This window comes from Brassica oleracea, chromosome C3 (assembly GCF_000695525.1).
Source record: "Brassica oleracea var. oleracea cultivar TO1000 chromosome C3, BOL, whole genome shotgun sequence".
Classification (NCBI taxonomy): Eukaryota; Viridiplantae; Streptophyta; class Magnoliopsida; order Brassicales; family Brassicaceae; genus Brassica; species Brassica oleracea.
In genome coordinates, this window is record NC_027750.1 from 9,504,074 (window position 1) to 9,528,448 (window position 24,375).

Sequence of the window (24,375 nt, forward strand, 5' to 3'; positions counted from 1 at the left end):
ACTAATTCTTTTACGTTCTAGTTAGCTGGTGAGCTTTTAAAGGAAACTATCAATGTATATAAATTTAAAATACTTAATAGAGTGTGATCGGTAGAATTTAAAGTAAAACAGCAAAAAGGCGGAAAAGAGTGAAAAACAAAATGGTAAAAATGAGGAAATAAAAAAAAGTTAACTCTAGCAACACCTAGAATATTTAGTTTACTCTTCTAGTTGATTCAATAGTAAAGAGAGTAATGTCAAAACTGATATTTCATTTGGTTAGTGAGTTTTGAACTGAAACTTGGAGTAACTTTAATTTTGGATTAAATTTTTCACTCTAAAACAACTAAACAGTCAGAGTCGTAGTGTATATTGTTTCAGTTTTAGATAAGTCAATTTCTTTTTGTTGTGTTAGGGGGATCCAGTATTATTGCCTTTGGCATTGGCTAAACTTGTGAGAAAAGCATTTATAACTTAACATTTTTTCTTACAACTGGTAATTTATCACAAAGATCAAGTATATTAAACTTAACATTTCGGCCGACAATATAAAAGTATGAACTTTTTTTTTGTGATAACCCACAATATAAAAGTATGAACTTACTGTTTACATTTAATATAGCTTATGATGTGGATGTTGTTTTTATACCCAGACCTATCACAGTGCCTCGGTAGTTTGAATATTAATTTAGAATTTTTCTTATATGGTACAGTCATGGTTTGTTCATTTTATTTTTATTTTTACTTTATTTTTTATTTTTACTAGTTTTGTCGATTTAGCTTTTTATAATAATTGATGATGGTACTGTTTTTGATATTTTGTGTGAAGCATTATTGTTAAATGAAGTTAAAGGATAAGGTGTTGATGATCAACTAAAAAATTGGGAATGAACAATAAGATAATATGATGATTTATTTTACTAAATCAGGATTGTTTTATGATCATTTCTAATCTCTTGACAACTTGAAATATTATTCTATTAAAACTTTAATTACTTCTCTAAAAATAAAAATATATTTTATAATCATTTCTAATCCTCACTAGGGTCACTTAATTAACTAGTTTATAATTTACATATATATATAATGATATAACATTTACCCAATATAATAGGATCATACCTTTATAGATGTAATCGAATTATCTGACCCACAAAAGAACTTTATAGTTATATATCTTATCAATTTCTTTTTATTGACTTGATAGATTTTAATTAAGATTCATTTGACTGATAGGAATGACTTATTTGATATATATATAGACACTTAATATTAATATAATATTTTTTTGTATCATCAAATATATTTTACGCGTGTAAGAAAAACTGAGAATATATTAAAGCACGAACAAAAATATTAAAGAAATTAAGATATATTAGTCTATAATTCTATATATAAAACATCACCTATCACCATCGATATAAATATTTAAGAAATTATTACACACGCTTTCCAGCGATATAAGAGCATGCGCAACGGGAATCCTTAAGTGGGAATCCTTAGAGAAAAAATAATTAAATAATCAGTGGACCTCACCAAAAGCTAAAGATTCAACTCTTAAAATTCCTAAATAAGAACTCTTTTTTAGTGAATACTTGCACTATTTGCGGGTCCTCACGATTACATGGCGACCCGTGAATGGTCTATCTTTTTTTTTTTTAAATAAAAATCCAAAATATCTAAAATTAATCAGAAATACCCTTGCCGCTAAAGACTCCGATGAATCTCACCCTTGCGTGTGCTCTAATGCAATAATAGAGTTTTTTATACAGTTCAACATCACCATCATCATCGCATCTCTTCCAATAATTTCTTTTGGATACAACAAAGGAAAAGTAAGAGAACCAAAGAAATTACAGAATGAACAAACGAATCTCAAAACTACCGCAAGATTAAAATTTAATGATTGCTATAGCTGGAATCATTTACAAGATCAGCATGAGCTCATAAGTAGTTGTTCTAAATATTCAGCACCTAAATCTTCAAAAACCACAAGTGTACCACTTTCTTGCTTCACAACACTCTGCTTGTTACTTCTTGATGATGAAGACGAAGAAGAGGAAGAAGATGAATAAGAACAAGAATTACAAGAAGAAGCAGAAGAAGAATTAGAAGATCGCTTTTTCCCTCTAGGCCGGTTTCTAAGCGAATGTTTTCTCTTCAAGGCCATGACCGGAGACCCTCCATCTTCAAGATTCACACTCTCCATTTTCTTGAGCGACTCTTTGACCACTTCCACGGGGAAGTTGAGTACAGCAAGAGATCCTTTTGTTGCGTAAGCCGCTTGGTCGTAAGCAAGAGCTGCTTCCTCGGCTTTATCAAACGTCCCGAGCCAAACCCTAATCCCGTTCCTAGTAGAATCTCTTATCTCCGCAGCAAATTTTCCCCATGGCCTCTTCCTCACTCCTCTGTATGACTTCTCTTCATCGACAGTACCAATCTTTTCTTCTCCCTCGGAGTTTGAAACGTCGTCGTTTTGGGTTTCTTCTTTTATCATCATCTCCGGAGACTCAAATGAGAAGAAGTCATCAGAGTAATTATGAGCAGGGCAAAAGAAGGATTGATCTAAAAACGAACTTTCGTTCCACAAGAATGATTCTTGTGATGAGCTCCAAGAACTCGAAGAGGAATACATGGTGGTAGATTGAGAATATTCTTTTTTTCGTTCTCTTTTTGTTCTGGCAATAACTTTAATTATTCAAAACTTAATCCGTTATATATAGGGACATTAAATTTATTAGATATTTGAAAGTGGATGATATTTTATTGCTAAAATCCTCATAGGTCGTGTAGACAAATATGGCCTTTAAAAACTAATAAATTTATTTTATACAATCGAATGAGGACCAACCACAAGACTGGTATATATTTTTCCAAATGTATTTAAGGAAAAAACTCGACTTCACAAGGATGTAACATTATTCGAGAAAAAAAGAAGTGGATGATATATATTTCCACGTGGCACGATATCATTTACAAGGGGTGACGTTAGGCGGCGAGAAAAGAACAAAATAGATGAGATCAACTGTGATGTGGCAGGAGCTTTGAATGTGAGACTCGTTTCTTGTCTTCCGAGCAGTGTTAAGTAACTAAAAAGTCTGAGAGAGTTGAATAGAAAAGGCACGTGGATGTTTCATAAACCATAACTTAGTTACAGGCTTAAAGCATACAACAACAATTTATGAGTTATATAAATATTGATATATATATATAAAATAAATCTTCATATATATAATATATACAAAATGTTCCCATATACTCTGAATTAATAAATCGTTAATTTTTCTAGGAAAATATTTAGGGGAAATTTTCGTATTTATCACTTTGCTGGTATCAATATTCATATTTATCATCACCAAATAGACATGTTTAAAAATACATTATTCATTAAAAAGAAAAAAAAAACTTTGATATCCTTACTTTTTATATATAATAAAAAATTATTTAAGCAAATAAAAAATTAAAAATTAAAAAATATTTTTATGTTTTTGAATTGTACTTTTTCAAATTCGTTTTTTATAAAAAATTCAAATTTTTCTTAAACTTTTTTTGTCAAAAATTCTTTTTGAAATCAGAAAATTCATTTTGAAACTATTTTTTTTTAAATTAAAATTTTTAATTATTTAATTATATATTTATTAGAACCATAAACTCCAAATTCCAAAAATCTTATACCACCCTCTCAATTTTAAACTTTAAGTCTAAATTAGTTAATCTTAAGATTATAAATGTGTTTTCCCTCTTTAAAAGTGAGGATAAAAATGATTAAGGTAAACATAAAAAATAATATTATAAAAGTGATATTTTGATAATTTTTTAATATTTATTTAAATATATTATTATAACTAGAAAAATTAAAATGTTCATCCTCTAACACATCGAAATTAGGTTTACGTCACCAATTTTAGATTCAAATCATTAGTTTAGTGGTTCGATTTAATAAAGAGTTTTAATAATATTTTCATGTAAATTAAAAAATAGTGAAATATTCAATTTTGCCATTATTTAATATCCATATTTTCCTATTCGATTTAGTTCATTAATTAATTATTCTCTCTATAACATTAAATTTCAATACTATAATCATCCTTTAATATTCACACTTTTTTATTTTAATCATAATACTTATAAATTTTTAATACAATTAAAAAAATCTTCAAAATTCATAAGAAAATCTTTTTAAAATATTTTTTACAAAGCATTTACATCGTGGATATTCTTAAATTATTATAAAAAGTTTTAATTTTTAATATCAAAATCAATTTGTTTTTTTTTTGAAACTCAAGTCGTTTAGAATTTTTTTTCAAGATATAAAACTCTCTTTCAGGATCTTGACATCTTCTAAATAAATTGTAAAAGCTGGTCATCTTCCGAATAATTTACAAAAGCTGGTCATTCTTCTGGTTTTGAAACCATCTTCACCAATTGAGAACAATCCGTTGTAATTTTTTACATTAAAATATTTTTATATGGATCTTCTACACTTTGGAAAAAAATTATATTAAAATATTATTATATCTGGTGAAATTTTTTATTTGAGAAACTTTCACTAACGGTGTCACGATGGAGGCAGGCGAGACAAAATAAAGATGTTTTTAGTCCATTAAAAGTCATTGATGTTTGGCCTCAACGTCTAAATGACCTTAACATGTTCATCCATGCAGTGACAGGATAACATAATTCATCCATATTGATTTAAGGACCATCCTTTTTCTTATAAATTGTTCTAATGTAATCTTCAACCTTTTATACATAGCAACATTTTTATATCCGATATAGTATATGAATTAGTAGGTGTTCACTGTCTAGTGGTCTGTGTTTTCTTAATTTCTAGGGGTGGAAACCATCTAAGCACATGGTTTAGCTTTATCAGGATATTTATTTTTGTATGATTTATTTTTCTAATAAGAAATCTTGTTGTAAATATGGGACCCTTGATATTTTTGTATGAGGTGGCAATGGCATGTTTCAATAATATACGATTTGATTTTACAGATTTAAATAATACCTTGGTAGAGACGCGACGTGCGGTTTGCCGTCGCATGAGTTTATCTAATCAGCATTCAAATTATGTTCATTGGAGCTTGACATTTTATCTACCGTTAAATTTGATTTCATTCGTTATTCATTTCGATTCGATTCAAAATTTCCGGATATCCGTAGATTTCCGAAGCAAAGCAAATACTAAAAATTAATATCCGTTAAAGTCGAAGCAAATCACAAATATCAAAATTTTAAGAAGCGGATATCCACTCCGATCCAGAAATATATAAATACATGTACATATTGATTATATTTAATGTTTTAAATGTATAAGTTTATATAATTATTATTATAACATATGATTTGACAAATTCTATTCACATTATTACTTATATAAAAGTATTACATGAAAAATAAGAGAAAAAATTATAAAACAATTATAACTTTTTTCTTAAGTTTTGTGTTATTATAATTGTTAACTAAGTTTAAAATTTACAAAATATGTAGTTTCACTATTTCTTTTAGTTTTTATTTTTTATATCATGCAAAAAATATATTAAAAAAATAAATTCGTATTGAATTTTAAAGATTATTTGTATTAATCAAAGCGGATGGGATATCCGTAAGTATTCATAAATATCCGTAAATATCTATTTATTTTCCGGATATCCGTTTTTCCGGATATCCGTATTTTTCCGAAGCAAAACAAATCGAAAAATTAGATATCCGTAACATACGAAGCAAATCACAAATACCTTCAAAAATTTGGATATCCGATCCGTGTCCAGCCCTAATGTTCATTAGACTAGCTATAAAGGAAATTTTAAATAAAAATTCAGCAGTTAAATTATCACAATGAACATATTGAAAATTAATATCTTGAATTATTTGGTGTTAGAAAGGATTTATCATGTTAAATAAAAAAAAAATTGGAGAACACCGGCACAATGTGTAATTTTTTTAATATTTTAATATATTCATTATTTTTAACTATTAAAATCAAATTTATTAAAAATTAAATCATTAGTTTTTTCATTTTTTGTACAAAATTTTATTATTTTATTTTTATAAATGGAAAATATGTTTATTAAATTAAATATAGAAAAAATAATTATTAATTAATAGATAGGATGTTGATTTTTATTAAATAATTGTATAGGATAAAAGTTGAATATGCGTTGAATTTGTGAGCGATATTAAAGATTAAAAACTTTAAGCGTTGAATGTTAATATCGATAATCTTAATAGCAGATGTACATACATTTAGTGAATAGCTAAAAAATCAAATTACCAAATGCAGCATGTGGAAAAATAGACACTATATTCCAAAAAAAAAACGTTATATCAGAGACTAATACGGCTCTAAGCCTCTGACGTGCGAACGTTATTGACCATATAAACAAGGATGTAATAAAAACAATTTTAAGATATAAAGTTTTAAATATTTGAAAACAAAATCTATGTTTCAGAGAGAGATATTAGGTGTTCCTAAAACTTTAGCAGGGGTTCATAAATCATTTAAATCCCACTTCTTAACTTTTCAGTAATAATGTTCATGGTAATTTCTGAAAACAAAACCATATTTAATACAATATTTTAAAATACATAGGCTATTCAAACCCTAAATTCATAGACAAATACAGTACTGCAAACTAATTCTTTTACTTTTTTGTCCTAGAGCTTTTATAAAATCAGCCTGATTTTCTAGAATCATCATCACTAGTCTTGTTTATGTCTCTTTGTCTCAACCCCCATCCATCGTTTATTGTTTCGAATTCCATTCTTCGTTCATATATTGCTTTTGACCACAGAAGCAAATTAAAATCTAAATATCAAGGATTGATACATAAGCAAAATAAAATCTAGATTTTAAAATGATTATGTACATCTATTTTAAATTGGAACTAGTGGCTGTGGCAGTGGACCACTGGAATCTAAGACCATGTTTATTGTAGGTTTTTTAGGTTAAAGTTCTTATCGTAATATAAGATATGGCCTCTTAATTTTTAACTAAAAAAACTAAGAGACGTCTCTTATATCTCTTATTTAAGATACGTCTCTTAGTTTTTTTAGTTAAAAACTAAGAAATTGTATCTTATATTACGCTAAGAACCTCAATCTAAGAGACCTGCAATAAACATGCTCTAATTTAGTAATCCGACTTGTATACTTAAAAATAAGATACTATACAAAATAAGCGATGCAATAGTAAATTTCTATAATATTAAGATTTGAGAAGTCATTTTTTCTATGTGTCTCGCTCACACTAATATTTAAAATGATTAATTACAATGAAATCTTTAAAAAATTACAAAATTATAATTTTCAACATGTTTATTGAAAAAATAATAATTATATTACGGGTGCATACAACATACCAAAACTGTTTTAAAATATGACATAAAACAATATTGCATTTTTATCAAGTTCTACAAATAAATCCACCAATATCCCGAGTTTCAAAAACGCGGATTAAAATCTAGTTGGTTATTATTATGATATATTTACGTTGTAAATATTTATATTCGTGCATGAACACGAAAAAATGATCATTTAATAAGAAAAATGATGTATTAAAGACTATGTTTAATACCCTTTTATTTTAAAATTTAGGTATACGGTCACTTTATCATGCCCAACGGTCGGACTCCAATCCAACCCTGCTTATAAGGTCAAGGGTAAATATATATTATTATTTGCGAAATAATTTCATAATAATACTTAATGAATTTTATAAATAAATTTTTATAACTATAAACGATTTTATATTAATAATATTATATATATTTTTTCTTAAAGATAATTCTTATATATCATGTCGTTATCTTAATGAATTTATATATATTAATAATATCATATTTTAAAAAGGTCATATAATTTTTATATATTGTGTTGTTATCTTGAAATAATATTTTTTTATTATAATTTTTTAATTAAGATATACAACAATTTATAATCCAATAATAATCAAGTAAAAATATTTGTATAAAGATATTTTCTAAAATATTTTTAATTTTTGAGTGTTTTAAATGAAAAACTTGATCAAATATGAATAATTTTATGTTTGATTTAATTTTTTTGAAGACATAAATATTAGCTTATCGTGTCGATTTGATTTGAACTAATAAATATTTGTAAGAAAATTATGTCTTCATGTATGGGCAAAACATCTAGTTTCATATTATTACTATATTTTTTTAGTAAAAAAAACTCCGTATTATGCTAGTAGGGAAATTGAACATCTAACTAATTAGTATTTTTTTCATTATGGTTATAAAACCTAATTTCCCATGCTATCGTTCTTGTAGGTCAATGATTTATATACAGGAAAGCCTCAAACATGCATGCCCCCCCCCCCCACCCAGTAAATTTAGGATAAAAATTAATAGATTCAACGCTGTTTATTTGATAGTCAGTCCAGTTTATAGCATTAGATACGTTTTTTCTTTGAAGATTATAAAAATACTGACTATTGGTGTACTAAACAGTTAGTGATATTTAATTCCAGGTGGCAAAAATAATAACTGATCAAGTTGTTGAGAAAGATTTGTTATTTTAATCTCTACCTTTCAGAAATCGATATTTAGCGGGGTCCTGTATTTGATTTCATCAACTTTAGTTTATCCTAAACGCAAATCTAAGCCATATGAATATTTGCTAATGTTTATAGGGCTGATCTATTGTTTATAGGGTTGGGGCCGACGCTCCAAAATTCCAACGGAATGTATTTTATAATTATTGTTTTATTTTCCCACTCACCCCCCACCAGAAATTTAAACATACATTAAATCAACCACTATTATTTTTCCAAAAAGAATCAATATTAAATAATATAAAAATCTGATATTATATAACTACACCCATTAATTTTTCTTACATCTTAAAATCACAATATTTTATAATCAGTTATCTCTAGTTCTTATTTATTAACTTGTTCATTTCTCCAGTTATTTTTATTTTTTGAATTAAATTACTCTATAAGTATCATTTGTATAAAGATATTTTTGTGTATCATGAATTTTCTATTTTATAAAGAAAATTATCACACAAGTCAGTGTAAGAAATTATTTAAGTATTTATTGTTGGGTGTTGAATAGAGTTTATAAATAGTTTATGTAAATGGAAAGAGATAAGCTTTGTTTGATATTAGTTATAAAATAAGAATATTTTTGTTATTGATAAAACAATGACGATAATTTTTAAATGATATATAACTGTATAATATACATCTAACGTGTCATTTTTTTGGTTTTAGAATGATATTGTAATATTTTCAAAAAAAAAAAATCTCCAGTTAAATTAGTCTTTGATTTGCCACTGGCTGTATATATATATATATATATATATACTCTTGAAAAGCCATATTTTTCTTTGGGATCTATGGTAAACAAAAGATGAGACTCGTGATCACCTATTTTTCGCGTTTCCCTATGCCTATATTATCTGGGACCGAATCGCAGGCAAATTCATAGGAAAGAGAATTAATCCAGATTGGTCACATATGTTCAGTTTAGTGCGTGTAGGAGCTTCTACTCCTATGGATCAAGTTCTCATTCGCTTACTTTTTCAAGTGGTAGTCTATCGTATCTAGCGGAAGAGAAATCTTAGAAAGCATCAACAAAGGTATAAGGGAACATATACCCTTATCTATGCGTCCGTGACAGATGACATGAACGCCATTTTGACAGGCCCAGTCACGCAGAGATAAGAGACGCTGTTTTTGCAATCAATCCAGAGAAAGCGCCTGGACCCGATGGGATGACAAGCTTATTTTATCAATGGTTCTAGAATGTTGTAGGGAAAGATGTCATCAATATGGTCCGAGGTTTCTTCGAGACGGGGGAGTTTGATGAAAGGATTAATCAGACAAATATATGTTTGATCCCTAAGACTGCAAGACCGGTAGCTATGACGGAGTTTCGCTCCATCAGCCTATGCAACATCAGCTACAAGATCATCTAAAAGATACTACCGAGTCGTCTCAAACGGATCCTCCCTGATCTAATCTCTGAAACTCAATCAGCCTTTGTGGCCCGACGGTTAATAACCGACAACATATTGGTTGCTCAGGAAATGTTCCATGCCTTAAAGACGAATCAGAGCTGCAAATCTAAATATATCGCTATCAAGATAGACATGAGCAAAGCGTATGACAGAGTAGAATGGGGCTTTCTCGAAGCCTTAATGGGAAAGATGGGTTTTGACCAGAAGTGGATACATTTGATCATGAACTGTGTCTCATCGGTGTCATATAAAGTACTAATTAATGGTGATGCCAGAGGCAGCATAGTTCCTTCCCGAGGTCTCCGGCAGGGCGATCCTTTATCGCCATTCTTATTCATCCTTTGTACAGAAGTCTTAATCTCTCAAATTCGAGAGGCTGAGAATACATAGAAGATCACGGGTCTAAAGATCGCTCGATCATGACCGGCGGTTTCTCACTTACTCTTCGCTGACGACAATCTCTTCTTTTGTAAAACGGAGCCTAGCCAATGCCAAGAGCTAATGAGAATTATTGATGTCTATGGTTACGCCTCAGGACAACAACTGAATAAAGAAAAATCTTCAGTTATGTTCGGTTCTAAGGTCATAACGTCCACTAAACAAGACCTGAAAAGGTTGACTGGAATTAACAAGGAAGGAGGTTTGGGTATGTATCTCGGGATGCCAAAGAAGCTTTGGGGATCCAAGAAACAGGTCTTTGCATATGTTTAGGATCGGCTCAACTCAAGAGTCAATACATGGGAAGCTAGACATCTCTCCAAAGGTGGCAAGGAAGTACAAATTAAAGCAGTAGCACAGGCGGTGCCAAACTTTACGATGTCTTGTTTTTTACTACCTCAAGAGACCCATAAAAAGGTGACAAGAGCGACCTCAAGATTTTAGTGGAATGCAAAAGCTAATAATCAAGGACTTCACTGGATAGCATGGGATAAGATTTGCGTCCCACAAGAGGAGGGAGGACTCGGTTTTAGAGATTCACGAGATTTCAACTTGGCCTTGTTAGCCAAGCAGGTTTGGCGCCTACTTATTTACCCAAACTCGCTCCTGGCGAGAGTGCTAAAGGGCTGTTACTATCGGCACTCGAACCCGATGCTGGTTGGGAAAGCAACCCTTCATATGGGTGGAAAAGTTTATGGACAGCTCGCACCGTCCTTAGCGATGGCCTTCAACGTACCATTGGGACGGGCGAAGACACTAATGTTTGGGAGGATTGTTGGATCCCAGACGTTCAAGCAAGACCGGCATTACCAGTGGGGGAAGTTATAGATCGCGACCTGAAGGTACATCATTTGATCTCCTATGATTCTAAGAGCTGGAATGAACCACTAATAAGAGAACTAGTGCGAGCCTCAGAGGTTCTAAAAATTATGTCCTTAAAACCAAGTCAGCTAGGAAGAAAGGATGGCTACAAGTGGAAACATACGAAATCTGGAGCGTATACGGTCAAAGCAGGGTATGAGCACGCTAATGAACAGAGAAGAGCTTTAATGGAACAAAGTGTCTCAGATTCCAGTGTAATGAAGCTGAAAAAAGAGGTCTGGAAGCTACGGACCTCAAGGAAAATCAAGCACTTCATCTGGCAGGCGCTATCTGGATTTGTTACATCAGCGAGTAGACTGTGTGACAGACATTGTGCTACAGACCGGTCTTGCCTCAGATGTTGTGTGGAAGAAGAGACGATTAATAACATTCTATTCGAATGTCCCCCAGCATTGCAATGCTAGGCTTTATCCGACATTCCATCTCCTCCGGGCGTATTCCCGTGTAGTGCTTTGTTTACTAATATTGACCATCTCCTGTCTAGAGCTGCAGAACAGGTGTCTCAAGAGAGATCATCGAATCTTTTCTCTGGATCTTGTGGTACATATGGAAGGGAAGGAACAACAAAATTTTCAATGGAGTGGACACATCCCCTCTTGATACACTCCAATTAGCGCTGGCAGAGGCAAAGAGTTGGAAAGTGGCGCAGATCATACCTGAGGCAGAAGAAGACCTTGTGCAATCAAGAGAGGCTGCGAATAGAAACGGGGGAAGGACCTCAGTCACAATGGGTTGCTGTTGCCAAGTTGATGCCTCATGGACTCAAGCAGATAAGATGACGGGTTTGGGTTTCGTTTTGATGGAGAATGGGAAGCGAATTCTGATGGGAATGAAGAACTGCTACAACGTCACGTCTCCTCTTCAGGCTGAGGCGGAAGCCCTCACGTGGGCAATGAAAAGGATGCTGGAACAGGGACATCGATCAGTTCTTTTTGAGACGGACTGCAATCAACTTGTTAAACTGTTTCAAGGAATAGAAGAATGGCCAGTCATGGTGGAAGTTATCGAAGAAATCAGGATTATTTCGACAAGCTTTTCAAGCTTCTCTATCGCTTTTCTACAGCGTGGTATGAATCAAAGAGCCGACTGTCTCGCGAAGGCAGCTCGAGCTCGTCCTGAACCCCTTTCTCTCCTTTGTGTTGAGACTCCTGTTTGGCTGGCACATGTGGCTAGCCTTTTGGAGTGATTTAGGTTTTCATAATAGTTATTCGATGTCAAAAAAAAAAAAGGTACAAGGGAACATATCAGATGATCAGTATGATTAATAAAGTTATCAAGAACCAGATCTCTTCGCTGGGATATAAGAGAAATCACAGACTTCAAGGACTTCTAAAAAGGTGGTTTGAAGTTTTTGAGTAAGCATAAAATTCTTCGTACAAAATTCACTTTTCTTCTATACTCATACGAACCTCATTTTTTCTAGTATATTATTCTTTGAAATGATCAATGAATTCAAAATTTTATCAAAAAGAACAACAGATTGGTTCTTTAAGGTAAATAACAACAGATTGGTTTTATAAAATTAAAATATTTCAGTTTCTCAAGTTTGACTGAAATATAAATAAAATTTTTAATAATTTTATATGACTGTCAAGAATTGTACAATAAAAACAAAAAAAATAATTAGGCTCTTTTTGAGAAAAAATAATTTGGTTCTTTCTAAAAATCAAATAATTAGGATGAAAATAAGTCGTTAGTATTAGTAAAACAAGAAATAATAAGTATGTAGTAGTATTAAAACCACCGTTTCAACCATCGTCGCACTTCAATCTTTTTTCTTCTTCAATTTAACAAAGATACGAAGCCTTCAGTAGCTCCGATGACTACTGGAGAAGTGCCTCTACGATCACCATCTCTCCCATCTTCTACCTTTGTCAACCACTGGAAAAGAAAGCATCCAACTGAACATAATTTGTTTGGAATTAAAATGAAACCCTCGAGAGCCACTCCAAAATCCGATCAAAGGATCATAACTTTTTAACCCGATCTCAATCAAAGAAGAACATGAAGAATCGTTTCGACTGAGACTGAAAACACGACAAAGCGAAAGTAAAATCTGACAGAGCAGAAAAAAAGAACTGATCTAAATATCAAAAAATATATTACAACAAAAAGATATAATCATATATTTCCTTCTGAATGATCATTGTTTTTTTTAACGCTGATTTATTATGATATTACAATTATGAGAAATATTACATAGACGATTCGACAACCGACAGTGTTATCTGTCTTATGAGTATCTATGCCTAACTACATCACTTGAGCCGTCCTATGAAGATCCACGCCTAGCCGATTTACTTGCACTATGTTAAAGATCCCTTGTAAGCCTTTCTTCCGTAGTTTTCATAATTTTTTAATAAATCGCTTTCTCTGGAAATTGAAACCTAGACCTCTTATAATGTGTAGTCTATAAGAAATTGCATAGCCTGAGATTCAAACCTTTAACGTGGATGTAGAAGTCTTTAAACCTTCACCACTAGATTACGGTGCTTCCACAAATGTTGGTGTTTGTTAAGAGGGGAAAATTGACAGAGAGTTTTCTCTCTAGAGTACTTAGTAGTATAGTCTATGTAGCAATAAATTACATCTTCCAATATTCCTATGTTTTTAAACGAAGTTTTATACATTTAACCCGAAAACGGGAAAATTGTTTTGACTATAAACTGACTCGTACAAAACTATCCAATTTAAATATTTTTCTAATTAGCTTGGCTCAACCTACTGGATCTCACTGAAAAAAATTTGTGACTCAATAATGAATTTTTTTTATTAAGAAGTTAATGTAATGGATAAAACTCTTGAATTACCTAGTAGAGGTTCAAAGGCTCCTAGATATAAGGACTTTTGGACCCATAACTTCCTATTCAGTCGAAAAAGAAGTAAAAGTATAGTTTCTATCAAAAATTGAAATAAAAACCGATAGATTTGTGCATTTTCCAAAAGAAAAAGTTTACTTTTGGGGGTATTTTAGGCCCGGGAAAAAATTCAAACTAATCCCCAAATAGATGATGCAACCTGCATATGAACTCTCGTTCCGGATATATAATTGAGGCTTAAAGCACGACTCTAATCCACATGACCACACAAGTTTAGTGTTGTCGGATTGTTTCAAACCCGAATCTCTCCGTAGTCCGCCCCACTGGACCATCGCTATATCCAAGTTTTCCTCATGCCACTAAAATACTACAATTTGATCATTTCGAAATTTTTTATTACTCCCTCCATTTTTTTATATAAGTCGTTTTAGAGAAATTTTTATGTTCCAAATTATATGATGTTTTCGGTTTTCTATGTAAAATTTAACACTTAATGTTATATGACCAATGATAATATACCTTCTATTTTATTATTGGTTGATTTGTTGTTAAGTAAATAATTAATGAAGTTTTTGTTTAGAAAATATAAAAAATTAATGATTTCTTAATCTATGTGCACAATTCTAAAACGACATATTAAAAAACCGAGGGAGTATATCACATTGTGTGTTGTTACGGTGCGGTATTACATAAAATGCTAAAGATTTTCTTTTTCAAGGCTCGTGACTCTGCCAGAGATTCCTCAATTTAACGGAAGCAATAGCTAAAGAGTTTTCTCTTTAACAATAGGGATATTTTTTGGTCGGACTACTGGTTTCCGCAGCTGGGAGTTCAACGTATTGCGAGAGTATCAAAGGTTGGGAGAAAGCAATCTCCACGAGACCTAATTGGACCAGCTTTTATTTAATCATCACTTGACCCTACTGAATAATAATTCAAATTAGCTCTAGTATAGAATTATATATAAACGACCATCTAGATGATCATTTCTTCTCATTGTTGGACCGGCCAATGGCGCGCATCCTTAGTTTGTTAGGCCAATTTTATTCAACTGGGAGGTTTGAATATATGACATATACGTAGTTTTCACTTTTTTCTTACATAACTGGAATGAAAAGCGAGTATAACTGGAACATACGAAAGTATTGTTTACAAATTATCATAAATTATCCAAGAATGGTAAATCTCAACCGGTTAAAAGAAATTGTTCGAATTCACATTTGGATTTATAGTGTAATTTATGAATCTGCCACAACTATTATCAAAAGTTAGTTTAGATTACGAATCCATCTTAAACTTTCTAATTAACAAAGAAAATCAAATAATTTCGTCTTTTGGCTTTATTAAATGGTCAAAGTTGAAAGTTTGTAACAAAGTTTTGGACCATCTTCAACCTTTTCTGGGCCATCCTCAGCTTATTTTTTTAGTTTCAACTTTAAAATAAGTAAATTTTATAACAACACTTGATTTTCTTAATCTAGTCTATAACTATTTCAGTTTAACTTCAAAAATAATATGTTAAAGTATATTTCATTTCACCTTCAGTTTAGCAGTGATCGGAGGTGGTCCTCGGCTAAAGCCGGATGAAACATATACCCCAAAATTTTTATAAAAATAATTCAAATTCCAAAACTATTGAAATATTTATTAAATCGTCGTTATCTCCTAAAATATTAGGGCCGTCCCTGTCAGTGTTAGTTACCTTGGATCATCACATGATTATAGTTTTCAGTTTACGAATTTAAAAATCCAATTGAACCATCTTTTTTTTTTTTTGCTTAAGCTTTGGTAATCGAAGTATGAACCATCGTGCGAGATGATAAACCTTAGATTGGAATGATCTAGAGTATTCTTGTGATTCACGGCGTTTCATCCGTTGAAACTTGAAAGCAAGAGATAGTGAATAAGTGCATGCATGTTCATTTACAGCACGTGTGTATTAACTTTGTCACGATTTAGTCATCGGTCATGAACAAAATCAGGAATCTTTTTATTAAATTTTTGTATTAATAAATTCACCTTATGCAATACAAAAGTGAGCAAAGTATATTAAAAAAAATAAACAAATCTGAAGAAATAAATAAATAGGATAATGAAAAAGAGAGGCGACGTGACGGTGTTCCGTAAGCAACTGTACCCGAATCATTACTTTGTTGTTCTTTCTGTATCAATCCTATAATTCATCGTTACACGCCGGCGGCCGCTATTTATTTATATATATGTTCTAAAATAAAATGAATAGTTTTTTTAGGCCAGATGGGTAATGTAAATAATTAATAAACCAAATAAATTCTTATCCGATTTTAATTTTAACAGAAGTCCAAAAATTATTTCATCAATTTGCAATTGCGTTGTAGGAGTTTCGTTTAAAGCTAAATAGGGAAAAAAAAGACACATTTTGGGTCAAAAATCTTAACTTAAAATGTAGGTTTTTCCGGTTTGACCACTATGCCTCAAGTTGACGATAAGACTTCTTATCCTTATGGTTCACAATTGGTTTACTGATTTGGACCGGTATAAGTTGAAGTATCCGTAGAAATCTAATAGTGGAACACGAATGCGTCTATATATTAACTTTTTACAGTTTAACAGACTCATCATGGGTATATTCTGAGCTACGCAATGATCATGAATTCATGATAATGATTTTAGTACTCTATAGTTACTAGCAAACAAGGGAGTCCGAGACAGCACAAGAGCCAAACATATTGGAATGGTCCTCAGCTCTTCATCTCCCTCATATATATATCTTCTCTCTCTATATATATTTTTGAACTACAACATCTTCTCTGTATATATCCAACTTAGTACCTCATTAGCTGCGTCATTGCCCCCAAGCGCAAAGATTTCCCTTGTAAATTTTAACGACAACACTTGTCGGAACACACAAAACTTAGAGTCTATGATTAAATGTCTCAAGTTGAGAAAAAAAAAAAACAAAAACAAAAACAAAAACAAATGGCAACTCCCTCAAGGGAAAACGGGATTTTTGCAAACATTTTATAAATTAAGAGAGTTCTATTATTTTTTTTAAAATCACTCGAGGGTAAAAGATGGTCCTACGTTGATTTCGTCCATGTTGGTGCTGCTTTGTAGTGTATCCCGTTGTTCCTCGTAGTGTTTTATTTGCTGCACAAGCACCAAAAACGAGATTTTCATTTTACAGTTAAACGAGAGACAGGTTGAAAATTTTCAGTATCTCAAAGTGGATTGAAAACATTAGGTGTTACCTGTTTGCTGACAGATGGTGTGACTAAGGACAAGGCTTGCTTGAAATGAGTCATCTTGATGGTGCAATCACTTAAATCCATATCGCCATCTTCAGACGACTCACAGGACTGGATCTTCTCCTTCACTGCCACGTGTATAGCTTTGTCCATCTTCCATTTCATCAATTCAAACCAACCATCAGTACAACACAATACAGAACATGGGAGTAGTAGTAGTAGTCTTATGTATCAAAAAGCATTTATAACGACAAAGATTACCAGGTTAGCGAGATCAGCTCCGCTGAAATCTTCACAGTACTTGGTTGCAGTGGCATCCAGATCAACACTAGGATCTATGGGTCTCTTCTTTGCAATAGATTTTAGGATCGAAACACGCTCATCCGCGTTAGGGAGGGGTACGTACACAGGATTCGCAAACCTACCTGGTCTCAAGAAAGCACGATCAATTTCATCGAGCCTGTTCGTAGCTCCGATGACATAAACGTCACGTCTATCTCCACCGTGCAGCTCAGTGAGAAACTGAGGACCATCAAAGAATCAAAGCACCTGATTAAGATTTAGGGTTGCAATATAACCTATAGCAAGAAAGCCTTTTTATGTAATTACCTGGTTCAAAAGACCACCAACAACCAAATGATCACCTTCTCTGCCACGCCTTCCTGTCAAAGCATCCACCTGAAAGACATTACGAGTCAGAGAGCTCTTGTTTAACTTGAATAGATTCAAAAAACATATTGGCAAGATATATTATTATTATTATTACACAAACCTCATCAAAGAAGATTACACATGGTGAGCTTGTCCGGGCGCGCTGAAACAAGGTCCGAATAGCACGCTCGCTTTCTCCAACGTATTTATTTAAAAGTTCTGGACCCTGAAAGCCAACGATACAACAAGGATAGGAGCCATCATTACTAAGGACCATTTTTATTATGCAAAGAAAAATTCAGAAAATCTGGCATACCTTGATGTGTATGAAATTAGCTCCTGCCTCGTTTGCAACTGCCTTTGCAACCAAAGTCTTTCCACAACCCGGTGGTCCATAGAGCAAGAAACCTGTCTCTAACGTCTTTCCAAATTTCTATATATAAAAAAAAAAGGGAAACACGTTTAGACCCTAAGGGAACAAGCAAGTAAGTCTTGACTAGTACGTAAAAGTGGCAAGGGTTTTTGTTACTACCTCATACATGTCTGGATATTTGATAGGCCTGACTATGTAATTGTTGAGTTCACTCCGTAGATGGCCAAGCCCACCAACATCATCCCATGAGACATCAGGCACGGTAGAGAAACCTTCTCTAGTTAAAGATCCCTTAACTAACTTGACTGCTTCCTCAAAATCAGACATTCTGACAAAGAGCTTATCCAAATCTTCGTCTGACCAGGGCAGCCTCAGCCAAGATCTATCATCATCATCATCACTGTCGCCGGAGAGTTGCATTTTTCTTGAATCCATGATCCTCTTTACGCAAAGACTGGCAGCCATGTCAGCTAACTCTTCCAAATCAGCTCCAACAAAACCTGGTGTTAAGCGAGCGATTCTTTTCATGTTAAAGGAACCTTCAAGTCTAAGTCTTTGAGCTACGAGAGAGAGAATCTCAGCCATGGCATGTTCATCAGGAGCGGTTAGAGCAATCTCACGCCCAAATCGCCTACCCCTTCTCAGAGCAGGATCAAGAGCATCAGGCGTATTAGTAGCTCCAATAACAACAACATATCCAGCCGCCGTATCTCCCGGAGGGGGGCCATCCATACAAGTCAATAGTTGTGTTACGATCCGCTTCTCCATCTCCCGTTGCTGGTTCTCTCTCTTAGATCCAATTGCATCAGTCTCATCGATAAACACAATAGAAGGCGCAGTCCTGTATGCTTTAGAGAAGAGCTCTCTAATATTCTCTTCAGACTCACCTGAGAGAGAGAGAGCATGCATATTGTGATCATCAGTAACAGAGATACATTAAACAATCAAAAATGGGGGGAATACAATTATCAGACAGGTCCTGGTCAAAGCCTAATGAAACATTCGTTTTAGCCTTCCAAACTTTTTGAAAAAATTTATACTTAAATAAATACCCAGATTAAAAAAAAAAAAAAATTTAGGCCCCTAAATATTTTAAATCTTTACTAAATGGTCTAGGCTCCAAATTCTCAGGGCCTGCCCTGACAATTATTTACCAGAAACACCAGAAAGAACTTGTGTGGCTGAAATCTGATAAAAGGGAACACCAGCTTCGTTGGCGACGGCATTGGCCAAGCGAGTCTTTCCACAGCCAGGTGGTCCATGGAATAGAATCCCGCTTGGTGGCTTCGCTCCAATCTTCCAAAACACAGGAGGATTGAGAAGAGGGGACAGAATATACTGATCCAACTGATTCAGCACTTTTTTAATCCCGGCAAAGTCTTTAAAAGTAGGTCCTTCTGGAGGTGGAGGAGAAGGAGATTCCCTTTTAAGCATTCCTTTGTTGTTGGTAACAGTCTCAGCTTCGACATTCGTCTCCACAAGAATTGGTTTCTTAAGCTGACATTGATCAAATCAAACCTTGGACTCACCTTAGCGTCCTCAGAAGTCGAGATATGACCGTCACTGTCTTCCAACGAAGAAGAAGAAACTGACTTGTCTTCAAGACGTCTCTGTTTCTTCATCTTACCACCAGTACCTTCATCGGAATCGTTGTTGTCATCTTCCTCTTCGTCTTCTTTCACACGCTTCTTGTTGTTGTTTCGGGCATTAAGGACATTTCTGACGTTGAGGACAAGTGCTTGACGGGTCAACCTCGCATATTTACCGTACCTGGAACGGAGGTCGTCCACGATTTCCTCCGCCGTAGATAAATCCTTCCCGCACCAATCCATAGCTCGACTCAAATCTCTCTTATTATTTCTTCCGTCCACACCTCTCCTCCCCATCGTGTGCTGGTGGCGTTACAGCTGTGGTAAACTTTTGGAGGAAAGCTTATTAGCCCAGAAAGCCCTAATTTGATTTTTATTACCGTGTGTGAGACGGTTCAAAAGACAAAACTATCCTCTTTTTAATGAAAGAGAATAATGATTTTTTTTTAAAGCATATATGAGATCTCCGACGGACCGGCTCATCTCCGCGAGGAGATCAAAACTCTGACGCAACCATGGTTTCTCAGCCCAACGCCAACGTAGCCTTGCACTTTCTAGATATGTACAAATAGGCAGTGAACGGTCGTTTGCAGGTGTGTAAAGTACCAAAAATTCTAATCTTAGAGTGTTGTGAGTCTTATACTATGTCTTGTTTCCTTCTTGGGTTGGGCCATTCTTTTAAAGGAACAATCGTCTCTCTCTCGTTCATTTGGTTTATCGATCAAAGTAAGCAAAATGGTGGAGACAAAGCTGATATGACTGTTTATGTTGTTTCCGCGACGGGGATAAGATTCAGCTTCTTAGACCATGATTAACTCGGGGTTCTTAAAATGGGGTTCTTAGCGGAATTTAAGAAATTGTTTATTAACTTTTAACTAAAAAAAGCTAAGAACCGGTTCTTAAAGTGCTTATTTAAGAACCGGTTCTTAGCTTTTTTAGTTAATGTTTCTTAACTTCCGCTAAGAACCCCATTCTAAGAACCCCGGGTTAATCATGCTCTTACGGGTCTTTAGCATAATCGAATGAAACAAGAAGTTGACAAACATAGGAGTGAAAGAAGCATTGAAATAGGAGATAGATCTTTGTGAAGCTGCAACCGCCTAGGAAACAGTCTGTGGTTACTTGCAATTCAGAGAAGATTGCTCCAAAGTTTTACGGTCCTTATAAAGTGTTGGATAAGCGTGGGAAAATAGCGTATAAATTCCACGAGTATTCAAATATCCATCTCATGTTCCATGTTTCACAGTTGAAGAAGTTGGTGGGAGAGGCAACACAGATCCCCTCGTGATTAGTTCATTGAGTTTAAAGATCTTTTCTTCATTTTGGATCTTTTTACAAGTGAACTATGATTCTGTGTGGAAAAAACATTGAATCGATCATAGAGGAGTATTATCCTCTCTCAAGGGCACATCTGGCCTCTTGATAGTTCTACTGGGCTTTTCCTCGGTTGATATAGCTCCGAGGGAGCAACGGCAGAAATTTAGTTGGGAGTCACACGTGGCAACTCTCTCCCCCACTCCTTCCCTCTTCGCGCCATACCCTCTTCTCCGTCTCCAAATTATGGGCCTAATGGGCTTCACATAATTTCGCGGGCGTAATTTGGCGGGAAGCAACGTGCATCTTCTATCTCCCTCCTTTTGAGAGCCATATAATAAAACCCTTCTTCGTCATCGTCGCGCCTACTCTCTCTCTCTCTCTCTCTCTCTCTCTCTCTGTAATTTAACACTCATTGACTTTGTTAGAGAAAGATGAGCGCACCGGGCTCTTCTAGATCCATTCCGTTCAAATCGAAGAAACGTCTCTTCGATTCGCCACGCTCGAAATCCCAAACCGGAAACCCCGATTCACCTTCTTCTGTACCTTTCCCCACGCCGGAGAAGCCGCCGGAGAGTATCCTCACAAGACCCAGAAACCGATCTTATGATCTATCCGAGAAAAAAGTTCCCCAGGCCGCTGGATCTGAAGATCCGATTGGTAAGGTTTCATCCGCCAGGAGTCAGCTCGTGTTCTCGTCGCCTTCCTCATCCAAACGAGTATCCAATGTTAACAAGATCGCCGAGGGTGAGAAGCTACCGGAGAAGTAAGTTTTTGATTTCTAGGGTTCTTAGTTTTTTTTTCACGATTCTGATCGAGATTTGGATCTTCACAGGTACGAAAATCTGGGAAAGTTCTTCGATGCGCTAGACAGTTCGATCGTGTTATCGAAATTACGAGGCTCTAAGCCGACTTTCTCCAACATTTCCGGGAAAATCGAGCATTTGACGGAAAGGTATTTTCCTGGAAAATTGAATCTGATCAGAATAAACAATTCAATTTGATATTTGCCTTTATACTTTATAGTTTAGATAAGACAAACGAATTATCTAGATCTTGATTTTGAATCTGTTTTTCTCAGGAGGTTTTGCTACAGTCACTTGGCTCAAATCAAACATTTATTGCCAGAGGCAATCGAGATTAAGAGAGTTTTGATACATGATGAATCAACTCGCTGCATGAAACCAGACCTTCATGTTACACTCAACGCCTATGCAGTTGAGGACCATGACAAAAGCAAGAAGATCTCACTACGCAAAGTGTTCAGGACAAGACTTGCAGACTTTTTTAAAGCTCATCCTCAGGTATATGATGATAAAATGCATACTTGTAATGATTTTGTAAGCTACATTCACGTACTAATGGAGTTTTTTTTATGTGGTTTAGGGTGATGAAGTTCCCGAGGAATCGCTTCCAGAGCTTTTCAGTAGAAGGAAACTAAATGAGAACTCAAAGGATGAGGTTAAGAGTTTTAGTTCAGTCATGGAAGAGATGGCTTCTATTCCAGCAGCTAAATTGATCTCAGCTTTCATGGAAGTTCCATCAACCTCAGTCAAAGCAGCTCCAAGTCCTGCTAACATTGCACCAACTGCAAGTCCTGCTAGACCAGCTTTGTCTAAGATTAACTTGGCTCCAACCCCAGTGAAAGCTGTGTCAACTCCTGCTAGTGTACCTTCAACGCCTGCTAAAATTGACCCAGCACCAGCTTTTGTCGCTTCAACCCCACCTGAGTTTGCTTCAACTCCTGCCCGTCTGTTCAGTACATCCCTTGAAGCTCGTCTGCAGAAAAGAAGTAGCGATGATACAAATCTAGATGATATCAATACTGACCAACCATTTAAGCTCGCGAGGCGTTCCTCACTAAGCTCATCAAGGTCGTTGAACTTCGATTCTTATACAGAGCATGAGAAAGATGTTGATGAAGACATTGATCGAGTACTGGTGTCCAGCGACGATGAAATACTCAGTATACTTCCTGATAAGCTTCGAGAGGAGGTAATACATTAAGCTCCTCATAATTACATTTTACTTAACTGGGATTGGCTTAGCTTATTGAGATAAATTGAACTTCCTTTTGTGCTCATTTCAGATTAAAGAACAAGAGAGGAAAGCTATTGAGGATTCTAATCCAGCGATCTCAGAGGCAAAGAGAAGGCGAAAGATGATAGCTTGTCTACCTAAACTTTTCAACGTTATCCATTACTTGATCCAGTCGTTAAGGCGGTGGGTTATCACAAAAGAAGAGCTTGTGCACAAGATAATCGCCGGTCATTCTGATATCGCCGACAGAAGTAAGCCCCTTCATTCAGCATCTCAATACATCTTTCCTTACAAGTGTTTTCAAAGATGTCACTAACCATTTTTGCTGCGTTATTTGCAGGAGAAGTTGAAGAGCAGCTTGTGTTAATGCAAGAGCTAGTCCCGGAATGGATCTCTGAGAAAAGATCATCAAGTGGAGATCTACTTGTATGGTTAGTCTTTAATATCTGCATGCTTATAATACTTCTTTAGTATTTTTAGATTGGTAATTAAAACATGTTATTATTATGTGGCCGGCAGCATAAACAAAGTGGCATCTCCTCAAACTATCCGGTCGAGTCTAGAAGAAGAAAACAAGAAAGCGATGGCTACGCCACTTTCTTAAAAGTGCGGTGTCATCGGCTGCTGAACATGCGTCACTTTATACGTGATAAAGGCTGAACATTCATGAGAAAGGCGTGTAGAGATAGATTGCTAGGTAGATTATCAAAATTTTAGTGTGGAAATGTAATTAATTAGTAATAAATCACTTTTATTTTCTCTAATTTGCAATAAATAACTTCCACCTTTTCTTTTTTCTTTCAGTTACCAAAAAAATAAGATGGGGAGAGATGTAGTCTAATAATTTACACTAACATCTTTGATGTTTATTTATTCAAGTTCAAATACGTTAATGCAAAAAAAGTAATCAGTTTGAAGATGGGTTCAGATTCGGAATTAGGACTCAAGGAACCGAATAGAATATAGGGCAAATTTTCAAAATAGCATTTTTCTAAGTTTATATAACAAAAATAGCACTCAAAAACTAAAATGACCAAAATAGCACATTTCTAAGTTTATCCTTTGAAAATTTTAAT

General features: G+C 34.2%; 3 protein-coding genes across 3 annotated transcripts; 1 reads left to right on the plus strand and 2 right to left on the minus strand.

The window, feature by feature from the left end:
• Positions 1 to 1,712: 1,712 nt before the first annotated feature.
• Positions 1,713 to 2,715, minus strand: LOC106331347 (ethylene-responsive transcription factor 15-like). The gene has a single exon (XM_013769681.1). The coding sequence runs from the start codon at positions 2,612 to 2,614 to the stop codon at positions 1,913 to 1,915; it is 702 nt and encodes a 233-aa protein (XP_013625135.1). The 5' UTR covers positions 2,615 to 2,715; the 3' UTR covers positions 1,713 to 1,912.
• A 14,426-nt stretch (positions 2,716 to 17,141) lies between these two features.
• Positions 17,142 to 20,262, minus strand: LOC106331352 (cell division control protein 48 homolog C-like). Its single transcript, XM_013769686.1, has 9 exons — positions 19,818 to 20,262; positions 19,511 to 19,779; positions 18,516 to 19,243; positions 18,300 to 18,416; positions 18,105 to 18,209; positions 17,942 to 18,010; positions 17,594 to 17,854; positions 17,336 to 17,485; positions 17,142 to 17,234 (listed from the first exon to the last, which is right to left on the minus strand). Exons 1-9 carry the CDS (start codon positions 20,240 to 20,242, stop codon positions 17,142 to 17,144), a joined length of 2,217 nt encoding a protein of 738 aa, XP_013625140.1. The 5' UTR covers positions 20,243 to 20,262.
• Positions 20,263 to 21,643: 1,381 nt separating this feature from the next.
• On the plus strand, positions 21,644 to 24,058 carry LOC106331340 (CDT1-like protein a, chloroplastic). Its single transcript, XM_013769671.1, has 7 exons — positions 21,644 to 22,025; positions 22,095 to 22,214; positions 22,341 to 22,563; positions 22,646 to 23,254; positions 23,349 to 23,550; positions 23,640 to 23,730; positions 23,819 to 24,058. The coding sequence occupies exons 1-7, from the start codon at positions 21,694 to 21,696 to the stop codon at positions 23,901 to 23,903; spliced, it is 1,662 nt and encodes a 553-aa protein (XP_013625125.1). The 5' UTR covers positions 21,644 to 21,693; the 3' UTR covers positions 23,904 to 24,058.
• The last annotated feature ends 317 nt before the right edge of the window (positions 24,059 to 24,375 follow it).